This window comes from Peromyscus eremicus, chromosome 23, assembly GCF_949786415.1.
Source record: "Peromyscus eremicus chromosome 23, PerEre_H2_v1, whole genome shotgun sequence".
Lineage (NCBI taxonomy): Eukaryota > Metazoa > Chordata > Mammalia > Rodentia > Cricetidae > Peromyscus > Peromyscus eremicus.
The window spans coordinates 27,702,317-27,722,148 of NC_081438.1; the positions used below are offsets into that span (position 1 = coordinate 27,702,317).

At 41.3% G+C, this 19,832-nt stretch overlaps 1 protein-coding gene and 1 long non-coding RNA gene across 2 annotated transcripts; one reads left to right on the forward strand and one right to left on the reverse strand.

Annotated features, from left to right (window-relative positions):
- Window positions 1-19: 19 nt before the first annotated feature.
- On the reverse strand, window positions 20-1,637 carry LOC131897901 (uncharacterized). Its single transcript, XR_009375823.1, has 3 exons — window positions 1,524-1,637; window positions 1,144-1,325; window positions 20-550 (listed from the first exon to the last, which is right to left on the reverse strand). It is a non-coding gene; the product is annotated as an uncharacterized LOC131897901 (long non-coding RNA).
- Window positions 1,638-3,943: 2,306 nt separating this feature from the next.
- On the forward strand, window positions 3,944-19,579 carry LOC131898614 (uncharacterized). Its single transcript, XM_059249801.1, is given in 11 exon segments — window positions 3,944-4,672; window positions 6,364-6,480; window positions 7,796-7,848; window positions 8,476-8,575; window positions 11,445-11,558; window positions 12,185-12,273; window positions 14,291-14,384; window positions 14,386-14,440; window positions 17,088-17,215; window positions 18,915-18,981; window positions 19,509-19,579. Coding segments are annotated over 11 exon segments (1,617 nt in total).
- The last annotated feature ends 253 nt before the right edge of the window (window positions 19,580-19,832 follow it).

The following is a 19,832-nucleotide window of genomic DNA, read 5'->3' on the forward strand; positions in this document are numbered from 1 at the left end:
GAAGTCCTGGGGTTGTTTTGACGTCCATATCGATAGGAAGGATAACAAGGCACTGCAGGGAGGACCAGGTTGGAGGGAAGTAGAGTCAGAAGCCTGGCCTCACTTCACCAGCACAGCAGTGTCCCTTAGATGAGGAAAAGGCTGCCCAGCCCATGTGCTGCTGGGCATGGTGGTCAGGAGTGTAGAGCTGTATGGACAGGGCTCGAGACACTTTCTGTCCCTTGGAGGAGGGACTGGGCAGACTGGGCTGGGCTGTAGTGGGGATGGTTTCCCCTAGGGCCCTTTAGCTTCCGTCAATCCCTGTGCTCCTCAGGACCAAGGAGATCAATGGAGATTTATTTCTGTTTTTCTCCACCTGCACGTGAAGTCTCTGGTACCATCCCTCTAGTGGGAATCCCAAGAGCAGGGTGACTGGTAACAGCTCAGTCCTCAACCCTAGCCACCCCAGACATCCCACTGTGTAGAGGGGCTCTTACCTCCCTCGTCACCCAAGCCAACTCACTTCCTTTTTTCCTGATCCTCCATACAGTCTGGCTGCAAAGGTCCATACCTGTGGCATTTCATGAGGGTGTCACCACTAAGGCCATGTGTCCCCAACCCACCAAGGGATCTAGAAGGAGCTACATGAATCAGGTAGAGAAATAGAAGCCAGGAAGGGGATGAGGGTCCTCAGGGCTCCTTGCAATGTTCTGACTTCCATGGTTAGGGTCTGGGAAAGAGCCTCTGGTCACAGCTCTCAAGGATTGTCACACAATGGGTAACCTAAGCTTCTCCTTCTTGGTTTTTTTTGTTGTTGTTGTTGTTGTTGTTACAGGATTTCTTGGGTGGCCCCAGGGACCCTTATCTGCTTCTGTTAGTCCCATCAAACCTAGATAGTGTCTAGAAGCTTTTATACAAATGGGAAAAAGGCTCTGTTCAAAGGATAAGAAAGGATAGTGTTTGACACTTCTTGGGAAAAGTGAATGACAATCTAGTGTTGTCTCCCCTACCCCTATCTCTGGCCATGTCATCTTGAAGGTCCAGGCCCAGGACCAATGATACAATAATACTTGTTCTGTGAGAGCATACAGTCCCAGAGAAGGGTAGAGACATTCTAAAACCAAACAGGAGGCTTGAGAGCCTGACTTGTGTGTAGCCACTCACGTGTCCATAATTAAGTCCAGCATCTCCCAGGTGGTCACAAACCTATGGTAGATAGTCAATATTATACCTATAAATAGGTAATTCCCATCCTTATAGGCTTTTGGTATATGATTGATAACGTCTTGCATATAGGTTGGGCTCCGTGGATCAAATATGGGGCCGTCTTCCTGAATCCTGTCATCCTGAGGAAAGACCAAGGAAGGAAGGAGGGTTTAAATGTGAAATCTCAGAGACAATAACAACCCATTACCACACACTGAAGTGAAAAGCGAGCATAAAAGACGTTTCTCAGTGTTCTCACAGGAACACAGACCCATTCAGGAACTGCAGTGGATCAGGGGGACCAAAAAGTCTCCTGGCTGCAGGCTGGCCTGTGTTACCTCATTTTTCCTACAGGAAAATAGACAGAGGTGTGCACAAATACTTCGCAGCACACGTCGGAACCGGCCAGGAAGCTTTGGTTTTTGGCGGCGTGAACAACCAAAACACCTGAAGCAAGAGAACATCCTTGCTCTTCTAGTGCCTCCAGAGAAGTGAGTGAGTTGAGGCTGCTGTTGATGGCTGGTTACCTGGTAACCAGGAGCCTGAGTTCCATCTGTAATAATACTAAGGAAGTGAGGTCACTTCCTGGGGCCCTCCAGTCAGCACTTCCTCCACATAGGCTTTCTCTAGGGCTGACCAGGGCTGCCATCTTCTCTCCTGCCTTTCCATGTGTACAATGGGACACAGTGGTGTCCATATGCCCATGCCACACACTGACCTGGGAAGCCTGGCTCCAGCCAGACCCTCAACTTCAAGAAAGCAGAAGAGGTTTCCCAACCATTACCTCTATACCACATGCATTCCAGGAAAAAAGTAATTTTCTCTTAGGGTCTTCCCACTGTTCAAAACCTCCTCCCTGTAGATCATTCTGGTGTTGATTTTCTAGTGTGTCATCTTTTGTATATGATCACAGATTCCCTATACCTGAGAAACCCCATACCACTGTCACCAGAGGTGAAGGAACAAAAAGGCACTGTGCCCATGTCCTCATACCCACACAAGGGCACACAGAGGACCCACTTACAAAGTGCCTAGGTACATGTCAGTATAGAAAAGGCCATGCTTAGATGGCCTTAGGGATATTTAGGTTGAGGTTAGTGTTAGGGTAACAGACAGTAGCAAACTGTATGCGTTCATGTTTAATCGTGCTTTTCAATTATAGGTAGTTATGATTCATCATATAGGTGCTGGGAGTGGAATCCAGGTCCTCCAGGAGGGCAGGCAGTGCTCTGAACTGCTGAGCCATCTCTCAGCCTCTCTCCTAACTTTTTGATTGTTTGCTTTTTTTTTTTTTTTTTTTTTTTTTTTGGTTTTTTCGAGACAGGGTTTCTCTGTGTAGCTTTGTGCCTTTCCTGGAACTCACTTGGTAGCCCAGGCTGGCCTCGAACTCACAGAGATCCGCCTGGCTCTGCCTCCCGAGTACTGGGATTACAGGCGTGCGCCGGCACCACCGCCCGGCATTATACTAAATGATTGTTTGCTTTTGAGACAGGGCTTCTCTGCTGTCCAGCATGGCCTCAACTCAGAGATCTGCCTGTATCTACCTCCTGAGTTTTGGCCTTAAAAGCTACCATGTCTAGATTCCTTTCTCCTAAATTTTCACAACTTACTTCAATTACCTGAAATTTGAATCCTTCCTGATTCTATTTGGAAATCAAATGTCAGCAGCAGTAAATTTGCTGCCTTCATTTTAAATGCCCTTTTTTTGTCCTGTCCCAGTTAAGTTGTTTGTGTGAAAAATGTGCAGTTGGGTTCCAGAGGGTGCTGGGGATCAGTTCCCCTGTGGTTTTTCCTGTTTGGAAAACAGTGTCCGGCTTGCCTCTGGATACAGAGTAACCATTCCTTGACCCCTGCTGTTAGAGGTGCATATAAGCCCATGTTGGTATGAATAAAGAGAGCTGCTTCCCTGATGAACTGAAACTGGGTGTCTAGAGTGCTGTTTAACCTCAGTGTCCTTCATCAGATTTCGTGCTCCAGCTGCGCGTGTCGTGGCAAGTGGAGGTCCCACTGAGATCTGGAAAGGGGTAAGCGAACGAAGCTTACCCTAAAAGGAGGGGTAGAGGTCTGGAACATTGGTACGTACCATGGGTAATTCTACTGCAAAAGCTCAGTTGGCCACTGAGGAACAGGAATTAAGTCAAGTAAGCAAGGAACAGGAATTAAGTCTAGCACCGCACTCACATTTGCGGACACCATAGCTGAAGCAAGTTCTTGGTTTCTGACGGGAGGAGGTTTGACAGATAAATTTCCTACAGCTCTCTATGGAGAGTTGTGAAAGATGCTCTTCTGACTGATAAAGTGAAAGTGAAAGAGCAACTTTCAGAGTGTGAGCAAGCATTTGCTAACGCTCAGGAGGCCGAGATGAATGAATCTTTGAAAGGGGAAAAGGAAGAGGTCGAGGTCCCCTGTAAAGAGTGTATAAGGATATTTGTGAAAGATTTAATGGATGAGGAAGAAGACGATGATCTTGCCTCTGTCTCAGATTTAGTAGAGGAGGAAGAGCAGCTAGAAAAAGAGATAGAGGAACTACAACAGAAGTTGTGTCGTGCAAAAATGAAAGCACAGTCAGCACCTTCTATGCCTCTGTTGTCTCGGCCCCTGCCAAGAAATCCTCATTGGATAGGGGAGGAAAAAGAATCAGAGGACAGATATAGGCAAAAAAAAGGGGGTGATGTGGCATGAAACATATCCAGTAACTGAAACTCAGAATCAAGCTGGACAGGTGGTCCGGGAGCATGTTCTTTTAACTTTCAAAGAGATGAAGCAGTTGAAGGAGGCAGTGAGCAGTTATGGACCACAGGCTCCATTCACTGTGACTCTGTTTGAATCATTTTCCGCTAATCATTTGATGCCAAGTGATTGGCAGCGATTGTGCCGAGCTGTGTTATCTGGGGATGATTATTTACTATGGAAAAGTGAAAATCATGAGAAATGCTTAGAACTGGCTTACATAAATGCTCGAGCTGGACAACCCCAGAGAAATTATGACATGCTCACGGGATCAAGACAGTATGCTAACCTTCAACAACAGATTTTATATGATCTCGGTACCTATGCTCAAATAGCTGCTGCCGCAGTGCAAGCCTGGAAATCACTACCTAATGTAGCTGCAGGAGAACAGATATCAAAAGTGCTGCAGGGCCCTTCTGAGCCATATGCTGACTTTGTCTCACGCTTGTTACAACTAGCTGGAAAGATATTTGGGGACTCTGATCAGGCTATGCCCGTTATTAAGCAGTTGGCTTACAGTCCTAGTATGTGTCAAATGTATGTTGCAGAAGCCTTATCTCCCATAAGGAACAAATATCCAGAGACATATATCATACATTATGTGGATGATATTTTACTGGCTGCACGCACACAAGAACAAGTGCTGCAAACCTATGCAGATTTACAACAAGCACTTGCCAGTACTGGACTAGTTATAGCACCTGAAAAGGTGCAACAGAAAATGCCATATCAGTATCTTGGTTATACTATTCAGCAAGTAGGTATTGCTCCTCAAAAGTTACAATTTAAAATTTCAGAATTACAAACCTTGCATCAATGGCAGCAATTTTTAGGAGAAATTCAATGGCTTAGACCTACATTTCAGATAACTACTGGAGATCTAAAGCCTCTTTATGATATTCTTAAAGGAGATTCTTCACCTACATCATTATGGGAATTAACCCCAGAAGCAAAAGCAGCATTGGCTCAAGTAGAACAGGCTTTATTAGATTTACATGTTCAGCAGATAGATTATGGCCGGCCTTTACAATTACTAGTCTTGCCTTCCAAATTTTCTCCCACTGGAGTGTTTTGGCAGACTGGGCCTATTTATTGGGTTCATCTGTCTGCTTCACCTACTAAGGTATTGAATCCTTATTATGAATTGGTTATTCAACTATTGTGGAAAGCTAAGGAACTCAGTTTGACTACCTTTGGAAAGATGTTTGACAATCTTGTATTGCCTTATGTACAGGAAATGTTAGACACTTTGCAAAAGGAACATGAATCTTGGTGTTTGTTTCTCTGTACCTTTTGTGGCCAGACAGATAATCATTATCCTAAGCATAAACTTATTGAAAGTTTTAAGGTTTGTTCATTTATTTTTCCCAGGGTAGTAAAACAAAGCCCTCTTAATAATGCAAGGACTGTCTTTATGGATGCCTCTGGGAATGGATATGCAGTGATGGTTAGTGAGAACATTACTGGACGAATATCTACTTCCAATATGTCTGCTCAGTTGGGTCACCACCACATGAGGAACTGTATTAAAGGGTTGCAACATTAGGAAGGTTGAGAACCACTGTTTTTTTCTCTCTCTCTCTCTCTCTGTCTCTGTCTCTGTCTCTGTCTCTTTTTCTGTGTGAGTGTGTGTGTGTGTGTGTGTGCGTGAGTGCGTGCATGCATGTGTGTGTATGTGTGACAGAGAGAGAGAGAGAGAGAGAGAGAGAGAGAGAGAGAGAGAGAAACTATGAGTCTGTGACTTCTGTCACCATTTTACTCTAAGGAAAGTTAGACATTCATAATGATGTGAAAATGAAAAATTCAAATGTGGTTTTATTTTTATTTATCTTTAAAGCAATAGGTAAGTATTTAAAGTATTGTGCAACATCTTTTCCATCTGATAATATTTTACAATTAATGGAAATGTTTCATTTCCTTCTTTCTATTCAGCTCTAGATATCCCAGAACCTTCCTTCAAAAAGTTAAAATGGGGTTGTTGCTTTCAATATTTGTGACAACTGATGTATTTACTCATTTGTTTATGATAGTGCCAGGAATGGGAACCTAATGCATAAACAAATACGTGGTATAGATCGCATGTATGCTTTGAAATAAACTTGCTTATTAGGTTTCAAAAAATTCATCAGTGTTTCCTATACCCGTCTGTCTGGTCGTGTGAATCCCTTAGTACAGGTGGATAAGGAAGAGGATGGGGCAGTGATGAAATGAAATACCTTCAGGTATGAGTTACAAGGAAGTGGAGAATATGCCTCCTCTCTCAAGAGAAAACTCTCAGATACACTTGCTGAGTCCCATGGAGAAGATGTGAAGACTAAAAATAATTATTGTTGTTGGAGTTTTTGTTATTTGTTGCCTACATGTTGCCTCCCTTGTTTGAATTTTATAGTGTCTGTATCCACAACTGGTGAGCCACTATAGCATACAATGACAATCCCAATGTACTAGTTTTCTCTTTCACTTCATAGGTATGGAACCCATTCACATGGGATTTTTAAAAAGTTGGGAATTCCTGGGCCCAAGCCTCTGCCATTCTTGGGTTCAATTTTTGCTTACCACAAGAAGGTAAGTGTTCACTGGGCTCCCTATCTTTCTTCTTGTGTTTGCCAAGATTGGCTAAGGTCCATCAATAAAAAGACAAGATCTTGAGTAGAACTGAGGTAGCATTTCAGAAACTATGTTTGGCTTCCATCTGAGACAAGATCAGCTTCTTGAAGGCCTTGCTGTTAGTCTTTGGAAATTCCGGTTTAGCGCAGTTCATCAGCTCATACCTTTGACATATCAACACTCATGCTGAGGACTTGATGTTCAGACTTGTGATCTTCCAAGGGCAATGTCCTTTGTTCCCAGTGCAGATTCTAGCAAGGGACAGCCATGCTTCTGGAATTTTTATTTGCATAATTAGAACTTATAACTGAAACTTAGCAGAAGTTTTCTTTTGAAGTGTCAGAGACTCATTGCCAGTATTTCATTTCCAACATTGTGTGTAGAGGAGAAAGTACTTTCCTTTGCTGTGTTCTGTGTAGAGGTGGCCTCTCCCCATTTTTCCATGTTGCCAGGGAGCCATAAAGGCAAACTCCCTTTGTTATTTTTTTAAAAATATTTTTTTTTGGTGTATGGGTATTTTGCCTGCATACAAGTCTGTGTATGAGTTCTGGGTGCCCACAAAGGTGTCCCCCTAGAACTGGAATTACAGATAGCTGCTATGTGGGTGCTGGGAATTGAACCCTGGTCCTCTGACACATCAGGCAATGCTCTTAACCACTGTGCCATCTCTTCAGCCCACTCATTATCATTCTTATTCACTTGCCTTCTCACTCAGAAACTTGCTGGAGACTAAATGCTCTAAATTAAAGGAGGCCACTGGTCTCTTCACTGTCACAATTCTGTTAGTCTTCTAAGGAAAGAGGCATGAAATAAATGAAAAAGATGCTGGGTAAGGAGTTTAGTGGATCTCACTGGCATTCCCTTAGCTTCTGTTTCTCCATTGTGTCTATGGAGGGAACAGTTCAGAGAGTCTTGGGATTTTAGGGACAGCATGTGGAGAAGCGAAATCTTTAGAGACATGTTGTTAGCTGTTATTTGTAGCGAAGGGTAAGTGGCCAAGCATAGGCAATTATTTACAATCAAGGGTGAGCTTTTGTTCATTTGCAATGTTGGGAGAAAATTCGGGAAACTTTAATATCCCCATTTCAAATACCTCTAGCAATTTAATCTCCTTTCCACTCCGACAGCTACAAATAACAATGCCCCTCTCACTGCTGTCTAGGGGTAGACAGTAAACCTGATTTTGTAAGATCCAAATCATTTGTGCCCCAACTAGAGGTGAGAAGAGTATATTTAAAATAGTTATGGATTTTTATTTTCTTTCTCTTTCCAGGGCTTCTGGGAATTTGACAAACAATGTCATAGAAAATATGGGAAAATGTGGGGGTAAGTATTATGGCAACTTCCATTGGGAAGACGGGAAATGTCAAAGCCCACAGGAGTGTAAGCTATGTATTACGAAGATTTTGGAGGGCTTTTCCTACCAAAGATCCCATATGTCTGCCAGTGTTGTGCTTCACAGACAGATTTTGGTGGAGAAAGTCGCATATTTTGATTTTTCTCCAGGACTTGACGGTTCAGGAATGGTTCACCTGAGTTTCAGTCCAGTGTCTGGATATTCCACTATTTTGAACTTAAGTTACTTACTTTCAATTTTCCATTCACTTCATATCTTTTTTGGTATTCTAATATTTTGATTATGCAAAATTATAAAAAATAGTACATGGGTAATATTCATGTAGGCACCATCCAGGTAACACATGCTCCAATTTAGTTCTAATTATGATTTCTGTGTAGAGCTATTTTGTGTTTGCCCCTCCCTGAATGTCCTACGTTACACTTCGTTTCATGAGATGCCAGTGACCTATGGTCAGAATCCCTCACTTGAACTAGGTGCTCATGTTGCATAACTAAGGTGTTGGTTATATAACATCTGGATCAGATTCTGGATTCCTTGGCATGCCTCCAACTATCAAATCTAGATGGCTGGGTTTAATCCTCTTTGCTTTGCAGGTTTTATGAGGGCCGACAGCCTGTGTTAGCTATCACGGATCCAGACATGATCAAAACAGTGTTGGTGAAGGAATGTTATTCTACCTTCACAAATCGTCGGGTAGGTGCCTATTCTCTATTTATTTATATATTAGGGTCTTTTTGAGGCATGAGTGTTTACGTGCATGTGCATAGGGATATGCATATGCGTGCCCATGTACATACCTACACACATATGGAAGTCGGAGAAGGATGTTGGATGTCCTGCTCTATCTGCCTTATTCCCTTGAGACAGGGTCTCTCACTGAACCTGGAGCCAGACTGTCAGTCAGTAAGCACTGGCAATTCTCCAGTTTCTGTCCCTCACAGAGCTGAGGTTATAGATGCACAGGGCCATGTCCAGCTTTTTAAATATGTGCTTGATATTCAAACTCAGATCCTATGTTTTTATACGTTAGTGGTTTTTTTTTTTTTAATTTTTTTTTGAAAAGGTTTTTCTGTATAACAGCTCTGGCTGTCCTGGAACTTGCTTTGTTTTTACAGAGAACCACCTGCATCTGCCTCCCAAGTGCTGGGACTAAAGGTGTGAGCCACCACCACCTGGCAATATGTTAGTTTTTTATCATGAAATAATTATAATTTCATAGGGCATTGGCCCAAAATACATAACAATGGTCCATATGTTCCTCATCTTGTTTGTCTCAATGGTGATATTTTACATAACTATAAATTTAGTATGCTTCTGTGACAGGAAATTTGTATAACCCATACATTTTATTCAGTACCAATCTTACATCTCTTTATTTTGTAGTGTGTGCGCCCAAGGGTATGTAACTCCATGCATGTTTATTGGTGCACCTATGTATAACCATCAACAGCCAAGGTACAGAACTGTTCCTTCACCTCGAGGTTCCCACATCCTTGTCTATTAGAGTTGCCACACACAGCTTGTATTTTCTTTTTTTAGTTGGAAACATTTTATCTTTATTTTCTACAGCATTGGCATATATTTATTGTACAAAAACAGTGGGCTTTCTTGTGACTTTTTTATTTTTTAAATAGTTATTTTGTGTATATGTTTGTATGTGTTTCTCTCCGTGTGTGCATGTGCACATGTGTGTAGGTGCCCACAGAGGCCAAAAGAGGGCACAGATCCTTTACAGCCGTAGTTATTGGTATTTATGAGGCAGCTGAAGTGTGTCGAGGACCAAACTCCAGTCCTCTGCAAGAGCAGCAAGTCTTCTTTTTTTTTTAGTTAAGATTTTTTTCATTCATTTTACATACCAATCACAGATTCCCCTCTCTTTCCTCCTCCCACCCCCTCCAGCCTTCCCCCCTAATCCACCCCCCATTCCCTCCTACAAGAAAATAAGGCCTCCCATGGGGTGTCAAGCAGAGCCTGATACATTCAGCTGAGGCAGGTCCAAGCCCCTCCCCCTGCACTGAGGGGTCTTAAGTGCTGACCCCTCTCTCCAGTCCCTATAATATTTTGTTGTATGAACATAGTTTAAAAAAAACTATTATCGACACTGATAGGTGATATTCGTGTTCCTGAATTTGTCTTCACTTAATGTGATCTTTGGTTCCATCTATTTTCCTGTAAATGATATAATTTTGTTCCTCTTTATGGCTGAATAAGACTCCATTTTGTGTGTGTGTGTGTGTGTGTGTGTGTGTGTGTGTGTGTATGCATGTCTATAGCACAATATTTTAGGATTCTCAATCTTGCATTTGTGAGAGTTGTATAAATGTGTGTGTACGTGTGTGTGCCTGTGTGAACCTGCAGAGGCCCCAAGGAGGATGTTACGTGTTCTACTGTTCTACTCTGCTGTTTTGGCTAGTCTGGTGGGTCAGTAAGCTATTGGTATCTGCCTGTCTCCATTCCCCCAACACCAGGTTACAGGCACTCTTGGCCATAAAATGTTTTAAAATGTGGCTGTTGCAAATTCAAACCCAGGTCCTCATGCTTAAAGAACAAGCCCTCCTACCCTCGGAGCCGTCTCCCCAGCAGATTGTTTTGATCTGTGAATTCTTGACATTTCTTCATTCCTTCAAATTTTCATTGATTTTTTTAAATGAGCATTTTTATTGCTGTTGTTAGATTTTGTTAGATTCATACCTAAAGTATTTCATTTTCTTTGGAATGATTGTGAAAGTCATTGTGTATTTAATGTAGTTTTGCACATTCCTCACTTACCAGTGTGCCTTAATTTTTGCAAATTGACTCATTTGTAAGTTCTAGATATTTGTTTACATCTTCCATGAATTCTCTATCTTGACCTTAATTTAATAAAAAATAGGGAAGTTTTTTCTTTCTATATACTTTTTGTTTTATTTTTTTCTTCACTCCAGTACAATGTTGAACAGAATGTTGAGTGTGCATTTACTTTTAAAGGAGATAAACTTTATTCTTCCACAGTTGGGCTCAATTTTAGCTGCTGCTCTTGTGACTTTCCATACAACACATACACTTAAAATTTTTCATTGCATTTATTAATTACATATTATTAGTAGAGCTAGGCATAATATTAAAATGCATGCATATTGATACATCAATCAACTCAAGCCTACCTTTATCAGACCTCCACAACTGGGAAGGAATGCCTTCCCAGGCTGCTGGGAAACTTCCTGGAGGAGGTGAGCTAATATCAAATGAAGAATTATGGGTGGGAGGGACGGGCTCAGAGGAGAAAAGGGACATTACAGCTTTTTTGTCTTTAAGATTCAGACAATCTGGCCTGGTGGTGGTATAACTATTCAGGAGGTTAGGTCAGTAGAAGAAAATGTGTGAGTCTAAGTTGGGCTACAGAGTGAATTTCTCTACCTCTAGCCTCCCAGAGAGTAAGGCATTTGAAACACACATTTCCTGTGCCATTCAATGACATAGTTATAAACAATTTGTATGTAAATGATGCCTGTTAACATTTCACCACAACCTGGCTGTTCTCCAAATCTATATAGGGCAACATCTCTTTTGCTTTGGATTCTAGGTATTTGGTCCATCGGGAATTTTGAAAAAAGCCATCTCCATCGCTGAGAACGAGGAATGGAAGAGAATTCGAGCATTGCTGTCTCCAACCTTCACCAGTGGAAAGCTCAAGGAGGTAATGAAGTAATAATAAGTTTGTCATTGGAAACATGAGGAACAGATATGGGGACAAGTAGAGTGGAAGATCACAGTTCTTTTCCAAGCAGTGTCCTCTGAGTTGAAACTTCCTAAGAATGTCTCTTTGTGTTAATGGGACTTCTTGCTTTGTCCTTGGGGAAGCTGTGTCTACTGGGAACTGAGGCCCCTCAGCTCACTATAGATGGTGTGCTGTGGGATGTTCTGTATGTCACATGTGTTGCTGATTAGTCAATAAATAAAACACTGATTGGCCATTGGCTAGGCAGGAAGTGTAGGCAGGACAAGGAGGAGAATAAAGCTGGGAAGTGGAAGGCTGAGTCAGAGAGACACTGCCAGCCGCCACGATGACAAACAGCATGTGAAGATGCCGGTAAGCCACGAGCCATGTGGCAAGGTATAGATTTATAGAAATGGATTAATTTAAGCTGCAAGAACAGTTAGCAAGAAGCCTACCATGGCCATACAGTTTGTAAGCAATATAAATCTCTGTGTTTACTTGGTCGGGTCTGAGTGGCTGTGGGACTGGCAGGTGAGAGAGATTTGTCCTGACTGTGGGCCAGGCAGAAAAACTTAAGCTACAATGGTGTTTTGTTTTGTGCATAGATGCTCCCCATCATTAACCAGTATGCAGATGTGTTGGTGAGAAATATGAGGCATGGATCAGAGAATGGGAATTCCATCTCCATGAAAGAGTGAGTGCTGGCATGGTCATTGGGGGCTGGGTTGTTGTGTGAGTTCTTTTTCTGTTGCTGTGACAAAAGACCCTGACAAAAGCAACTGAAGGAAGAAAGGCTTCATGTTGCCTTACAGTTCTAGGGGGATACAGTACGTCACAGCATGAAGACATGGCGGCATGAGCAGGAGGCTAGCGGATCACACTGTATCTACGATCAGGACGAAGGAAGTATGGCCAGACTATAGAGACTCAAGGCCTGCCCAAAATGACTTGCTTCTTCTAATGAGGCTCTACCTCCAGGTTTCCACATTTTTTTTACAGAGAGTGCCACTAGCCAGGGACCAAGTGTTCAAATGCATGATCCTCTGGGGGAATATTGCACATTCAAATCATAACAATAATGCTAGGAGACTCCATAACTGCCAGCTGTGGAGTTGAAGTGTCCATTGTTAGGTTACTCCAGGACCAGTAGAAAGTGAGTTGTATGGTGTTTCAACTGATTACAACAGTTCAGACTACTACTGAAGTTTGAGACCAGAGGAAACTGGAGACATCCTTGTAGCAGTATTAGGATGGGCTTATAATGGGCCAGCCTACAAAGGGTTGTCTCCTATAAGAAGGTAGGATGACTTACAGAGAACAAGTCTCACCTCTGTATACAGGATCCATTATTAAGTCATCTACTCAACTGTCATTTTTTAAATTCTAGAAAAAAAAAGATAATTTAGAAAGAAAGGACATTATCTAAACAAACCTGTTAGTGTTGATTCAGTAGAAAAGATGGAGAAAGTACTCGGATGCTGTGTGTGTACCAGGAAAGTTAAAATGTCAAACAATTTATATTCCATCATAAACTTTTTGAGACTATCAATGAAACAGTAAATCTTTCCTTGGTCTGGCAAGACAGTTCAGTGGGTAAAGGCACCAGCCACCAAAGCGCTAACTTGACTAGATCCCTGGGAGCCACATGGTAGAGGGAGAGAACTGATGTCCACAGTGAAGAACAATGTAAAATGAGTACACACAAGCTTAATATTTAGCTTATCTTTCCCATACTTACAAAGCTCAGGACTGAACCCAGTGTCTTAGGGTTTCCATTGCTGTGAAGAGATGCCATGACCATAACAACTTTTTTCTTTATTTTTTTTATTATGAGAGTTTCTATTCATTTTACATATCAACCTCAGATTCCCCTGTCCTCCCTCTTCCTACCCCCAGCCTTCCCCCCTGAGAGCACCCTCTATTCCCATCTCCTCCAAGGTAAGGTCTCCCATGGGGAGTCAGCAGAGCCTGGTACAGTAAGTTGAGGCAGGTCCAAGCCCCTCCTCCCTGCACCAAGGCTGTGCAAAGTGCCACGACAACTCTTATAAAGGAAAACATTTAACTGGGTGGCTTACAGTTCAGAGAGTCAGTCTATTATCATCAAGGTGGGACATGGTGGTGTGCAGGTAGATATGGTGGTAGAGAGGTAGCTGAGAGTTCTACATCTTGCACAGGCAACAGGAAGTGAACTCGGACACTGGGTGGAATCTTGAGCATAGGAGACCTCAGTGACACACTTCCTCCAACAAGGCTGCACCTACTTCAACAAAGGTACACCTCCTAAAAGTGCCACTCCTTATGAGCTTATTGGCGGCCAATTACATTCAGACCACCACATCTAGGGAATGATAATGTGGATCATGTATTCCCACATCCATTAACACAATCAAGGCAACACGCCTGTCCAACTTGGTATAAACAATTCCTCCTTAAGAGTTTCTTCCCAGGGATTTCTAGATTATGTTATTTTGATAATTAAAACTAACCATCGTGGTATCCATGCCATCCCACAGCACAAAGACAGGTACAACACTGTCACCTGAAAAACTTCTCACAATTGAGTATGGTCGGAACAAGGGCATCATAGGAAGGGTTTCTGTGTGGCACTCTGATTATCTTGGCTGGACTGAATTTACTACTTCACACCTTATGTGTCTTAGGCAGAGTAGGAAGAGGTGTAGCTGTTAATTTCCATTTCTCTCTGTCCTCAGCATTTTTGGGGCCTACAGCATGGATGTGATCACTGCCACATCATTTGGTGTGAATGTTGATTCCCTCAACAATCCACAGGATCCTTTTGTGGAAAAAAATAAAGAAGATCTTAAAAGTTGACATCTTTGATCCATTGTTCATCACAGTGAGTATGTGACCTAATGTTTCATTCTTTCTGTCTTTTTAAGTAACAGTGTAGTGAAATATAATCTGCATATGTTGTCAGTAGTCCACTTAAACAGGCCAAAAGATGATTTTCAGTATATTTAAAATATTTTCAGCTATCACTGTTGTCAGCTGTGGAACATTTTTGTCATCTCAGAAACTCTGTACTTTTAATGACTAACTCCTTACCTCTCAGAGGCATAAACAACAAGTAAGTCTATTTTCTAACTGCACAGATTTGCCTATTCTGGACACTTCATATAAATAGAACTGTATAATGTCACCTTTTGTATCTCACTTTCAAATTAGTATGTTTTAAAAGTTCATGCATCTTAAGTGTGTATTAGTATTTCATTTTTTCTATGACAGAATTATATTCCATCTTATGGACATGTCATGTTCTGTCTGTAACTGATGGATATTTGGAATGTTTTGACCTTTTTGGCTGTTGTGAAACAGTGCTGTTATGAATATTCTTTTTGTTTTTCGAGACAGGGCTTCTCTGTGTAGCTTTAGAGCCTGGCCTGGACTTGCTTTGCAGACCAGGCTGGCCTTGAACTCGCAGAAATCCACCTGCTTCTGCCTCTTAAGTGCTGGGATTAAAGGTGTTCACCACCACTACCTGGCCTTGCTATGAATATTATGCAAGTTTGTGTTTCAACACGTTTTCAGTTGTTTTTTGATGTATACTCAAGGGGAAGTCCTGAGTTGTATAGTAATATCTAATATAATGTGCTGAACTAATTAAGGACATGTCTTTAATCACAAAAGAGTGTTGGCTTTGATGTTTTTTTCATCTGTTCATCTGTTTTGCTCATTTTCATTTGCATTGATATACTCAGTTATACAGCAGAGCATCCTTGAGATGAATCCTACCGAGTTAGGGTAATATAACTCTTCTTATAGTCACTTGATTTAGTATCTAATATCGTGTTGAAAATCTTGCAACCACACTTACAAGTGATGTTAGTTTGTAGATTTCTTTTCCTGTGAGATATTCATCTGGTCTCAGTGTTAGGGTACCACACATCTTATGGAAAATTTTGGAGATGTTTTCATGTCCTTTCTATATTTTGGACATATTTGGGAAGAAATGGCATATGCTTTTCTTTAAATATTTAGCAAAAGTCATCATTGAAACCTCCTGATTTTAGGCTTTCCTTGTTGATAGCATTTTTTAAAAAATCAGCAGCACTTTAAATTCTGTACTTAAGGCTAGATAGGAGGAGGTAAGATTAAGTATGATACCGGAACACATTGATCCGATAATCTCCTCTTGTCATAGTTTTCAATTTTCTCTAGATTGTGAGGAATGCTATGGATCTCTGTGTGCTTGCTTTGCAACAAATAACTTCTCATTATGTCACCAGTCTATTATGCATTGTATGCATTTCTTTTTGAGTCAGTTTCTACAATTTGTGTATTTCTAGGAATTTGTACATTCTGGCTCAGATGTATAATTGAGGCTATTGTCCTAGTCGCTCAATTACTAGTGGGATTCCTTTATATGCCCTTGTGTTTTCCATAACATTATTCTCCTCCCACTTCACTATGCATGCTAGTAATCTGAGCTATCACTCTAATTCTAGAACAATCCCAGCTAACATTTTGCCAACTCTGAAGACATTTTCAAAGAAGAATCTTTTGTTTTCATTGATTTCCTCCATGTTTTTTATTTTATTAGTTTGCACTTTGGTCAGTAGTATCCACTCTCTCTCTGCCTAAAGTGTGTTTTTCCTTCTCTTTTAGTGGTACATGCTATAAAGTATTGTCATACGGCATCAGTTTTTCCTCAATACCCACAAATACCCTTCTGGATATTGTTTTGTCTCTATCTTATAAGGTTTTCTTCATTTTTTGTGTGTTTTTGGTTAATGTTATCATCATCATCATCATCATTATCATCATCATTTGTGTCTGTGTTCATGGGTGGGTGGGTAGGTGCACTGGAGTATATGGGTGTATGGGTGTATGCACTGGAGTATGTATAAGTATGCAGAGGTCGGAGGGCAACTTCAGGCATCTGCCACCTTTTGTTTGAGGCAGGCTCTCTTACTGGCCTGGAACTTCACCAAGTAGGTAGGCGAACTTCACCAAGCTTCACTAGACATTAAGCTTCCAGGAATTCACTGTCTTCATCTCTCATGTTGCCATTCGCGAGGCACTGCACTTGGATTTTAACGTGGGTTCTGGGAACTGAACCCAGAGCCTCACATTTGCAAGGCAAGCACTTAAGCCTCTGAGCCATCTCTCCAGCGTGAAAGCTCTTTCTTGAACATCACGATTAACTGCAGCAACTGGACTGAAGCCTGATTTATCCAAAAAGACCTTAGTCCAACATGTCAAGGGTGAGAGGTCAAGGGATTTAACCCTGAAACCGTGCAGCAGGTGCCATTGATATCACTTCTATGTCAGTGGCCATACATTGACACACCCTTTCCCAGCCAGTGGCTTGGAACCTGAGAGAGAGAGAGAGAGAGAGAGAGAGAGAGAGAGAGAGAGAGAGAGAGAGAGAGAGTGTCTTGGTTGAGATCCTGGTAACTTTTACTGTTCTGAGTGTTTGGAATAAATGTAATCATTCCAGGTAAAATTTGTATTTTCACCACGGTTTCTCTTTTCTTTCCCCTCTAGCACTCTTTCCATTCCTTATCCCAGTATTTGATGCGTTAAATATCTGCTTGTTTCCAAAAGATGTTATGAGCTTTTTTAAAACTTCTGTACAGCAAATGAAGGAGGATCGCATGCAAGAGAAAGCAAAGGTAATAACTACTCACACGAGGACTTTCATTTGTTGATAATGTATTTCTCCCTCTTTCTATAAAACAAATATACATATATATATATTTCCTCTGTATCTTTAAAAGTTACATGAGGAGTGTAGGTTAAGGACAGGGAATTTTTGATATTTAGAAGAGAATGAAGAGTGTAGTGGTTGGGAATAGAGAAATAAAATGAGCCAGAGAAAGCATTTAAAATTAATGATATGCCTGACAATTAGTGTACCACAGAATAAATATTTTTAGGGCAAGAATTTCACCACATGCTAGTAAACAGATATTGTTTGCATATGATTTGTGGGGATGTAAACTGGGGGAATTATGGAAAACTATATGGATAGATCTAAAAAAAAAATCAAAGTTTGTTATTTTGTCAGTGCTGGAGATAAAATAAAACCCAGATCCTTACATGTGATCAGCAAACATGTCATCCTTGAACAATGGTTCAAGTTGCCCTGGGTATCCAGCTCAATCCTATTCTAGAGTTTCATATTGGAAACAGAGTTTATGACTTTGATGTTGGACTGGAAGATCACAACAGAGAAGCTATTAATTATTATTATTATTATTATTATTATTATTATTATTATTATTTTGGTTTTCACCCTCCTCTGCCTCCTGAGTGCTGGGATTAAAGGTGTGAGCCATCACACCCAGACAGGAACAACCATTATTAATGGATAATTTCTTCAAAGATTAAGTCTTCAGTGATCTTAGTTCACATCAGAGGAAAAAGATGAGCAAAAAGTTAAAAATAGAACTCCCATGTGATCCAGCCATCTTCCTGTCGGTCATAAGATGACATAAGCTTGTGTGGGAGACATTTGTACTCCTATGCTCATTGAAGTCATTCTAAAAATCCCCAAAGCTATAGAGAAATGGACTTTGAAAGTTCTCATCACAGATGAGTGATGGATGTTGAGAAAAATATACTTAACCTGATTTAAGCAACATTCAATATATACATGCATCAAATTTTCATTTCATTCCATTTCTATGTACAATTTTTTTGTGTGCGTCATTTAATGTAAATTTTAAAAAAGTGAGACAAAATTACCACTTCCTTTTCCTAAAAGGATAATGATTCTGCTTACAAATTCTTTCCAGGTACTTCAACTCCCCAGACCTCATACTGGCAAGAAATCACTTCATTTCCAAGCTTATCATTTTACACATTTTCAAAAAAAAAATTCATTTTATCCTACTCAGCACAGTTTAGTCTGCTTTATTTTTAATTTTAAGTTTTTTGAGATAATCTTGCTATGAAGCCCAGGCTCGTCTCTCTCAGTCATTCTGCCTCCAAGTTTCATTATAAGGACAATGGTTTGAGATTAAGATGGGAGGACACCAGACTGAAGTCCAGAACTTCTGTGTGAACACACACGCAAAGGGAAGGGGCCAACCTGGACTGTTCAGAAGCCAGAGAACTCAGGGTCAAAGACAGGAAAGACCAAAGCCATTGGATTCAGAGCCAGTGTTCACCCAGGAAAGCATTCTGCTCTCCAAAGCATGTGTATGGACATGTTTTTTTTTTGTTGTTCTTTATCATTGACTTTGGGAATCCCAGCCAGACTTCTGGACTTTCAATAAGCATTATTGTCAGAATGGTGACTAGTTCTGCACTTGTGACTCACTCTGACCTCTCAACTGACCTTGAATCTTTCAAAAATTATTCTTTCAGCAAAGAGTGGATTTTCTTCAGCTGATAATAAACTCCCAGAGTTCTAACATCAAGGAGTCTCATAAAGGTAAGCAAGAATGTTTTATGTTTACTGATGGGGAACCTCAGAGTGAGGAGTTTGTCCTGGAAATACTCAGAAGGATTTTCAATTAGATGACTATGTCTCCAAATTTCAAACAAACAATTCCAACCCCTTAAAAAAATTCCACCCCAACCCACAGATGTAGACATTATATACAGCAGCCAGAGGAACTTTCTAGAAGCACAGGATTATTACTGTGTTCAAAACCTGAAGGGCAGCTGTAAGCATGCAATTCAGGACTGGAGATCACCAGTGGTCTCTGGATCTGGTACTACAGAACAGATACCAACTGGGCCTCATCTAGATCCCCTGAGTCAAAAGCTCTGCCTGGAGATTTTCATGTAGACACCCAGTGAGAGGAACAGCCCCACAGTGGTGATGGTCACTGGAAACCTGGGATGAATGCTTGTCCAGCTCTTGATTTACAGCCAAGCTTTGATTTCCTGTGTAGTTGATATGGAACGTGTAGAGAAAGCCTTGGGATTAAGCACATACCCCACTACTCTTACTAGCTTTTCACCTGCTCATTATCCCATCATGGGTGGTTTCTGAGGAAGCCATTGCTGTGACGGTTGAAGAATGATGGCTTTCTAATGCCGTCCCATCCTATGCAGCTATGAGCTCTGTTCTGTGTAAGAGAGGGGCAAGCCGTCTGTTTTCTGTTTCATTTTCTTCTTTTTCCTCCTTCTTCCTCTTCCTTCCCTTCCTTCATCCTCCACAACTCCTCCTCCTTCTCTCCCCTCCTACTCTTCTCTCCTCTCTCCCCTTTGTTTTTCTCCTGTTCCTGCTCCTCACCTCCCCTGCACAATCCCATGTATTAATTCTGTTCCCTCACT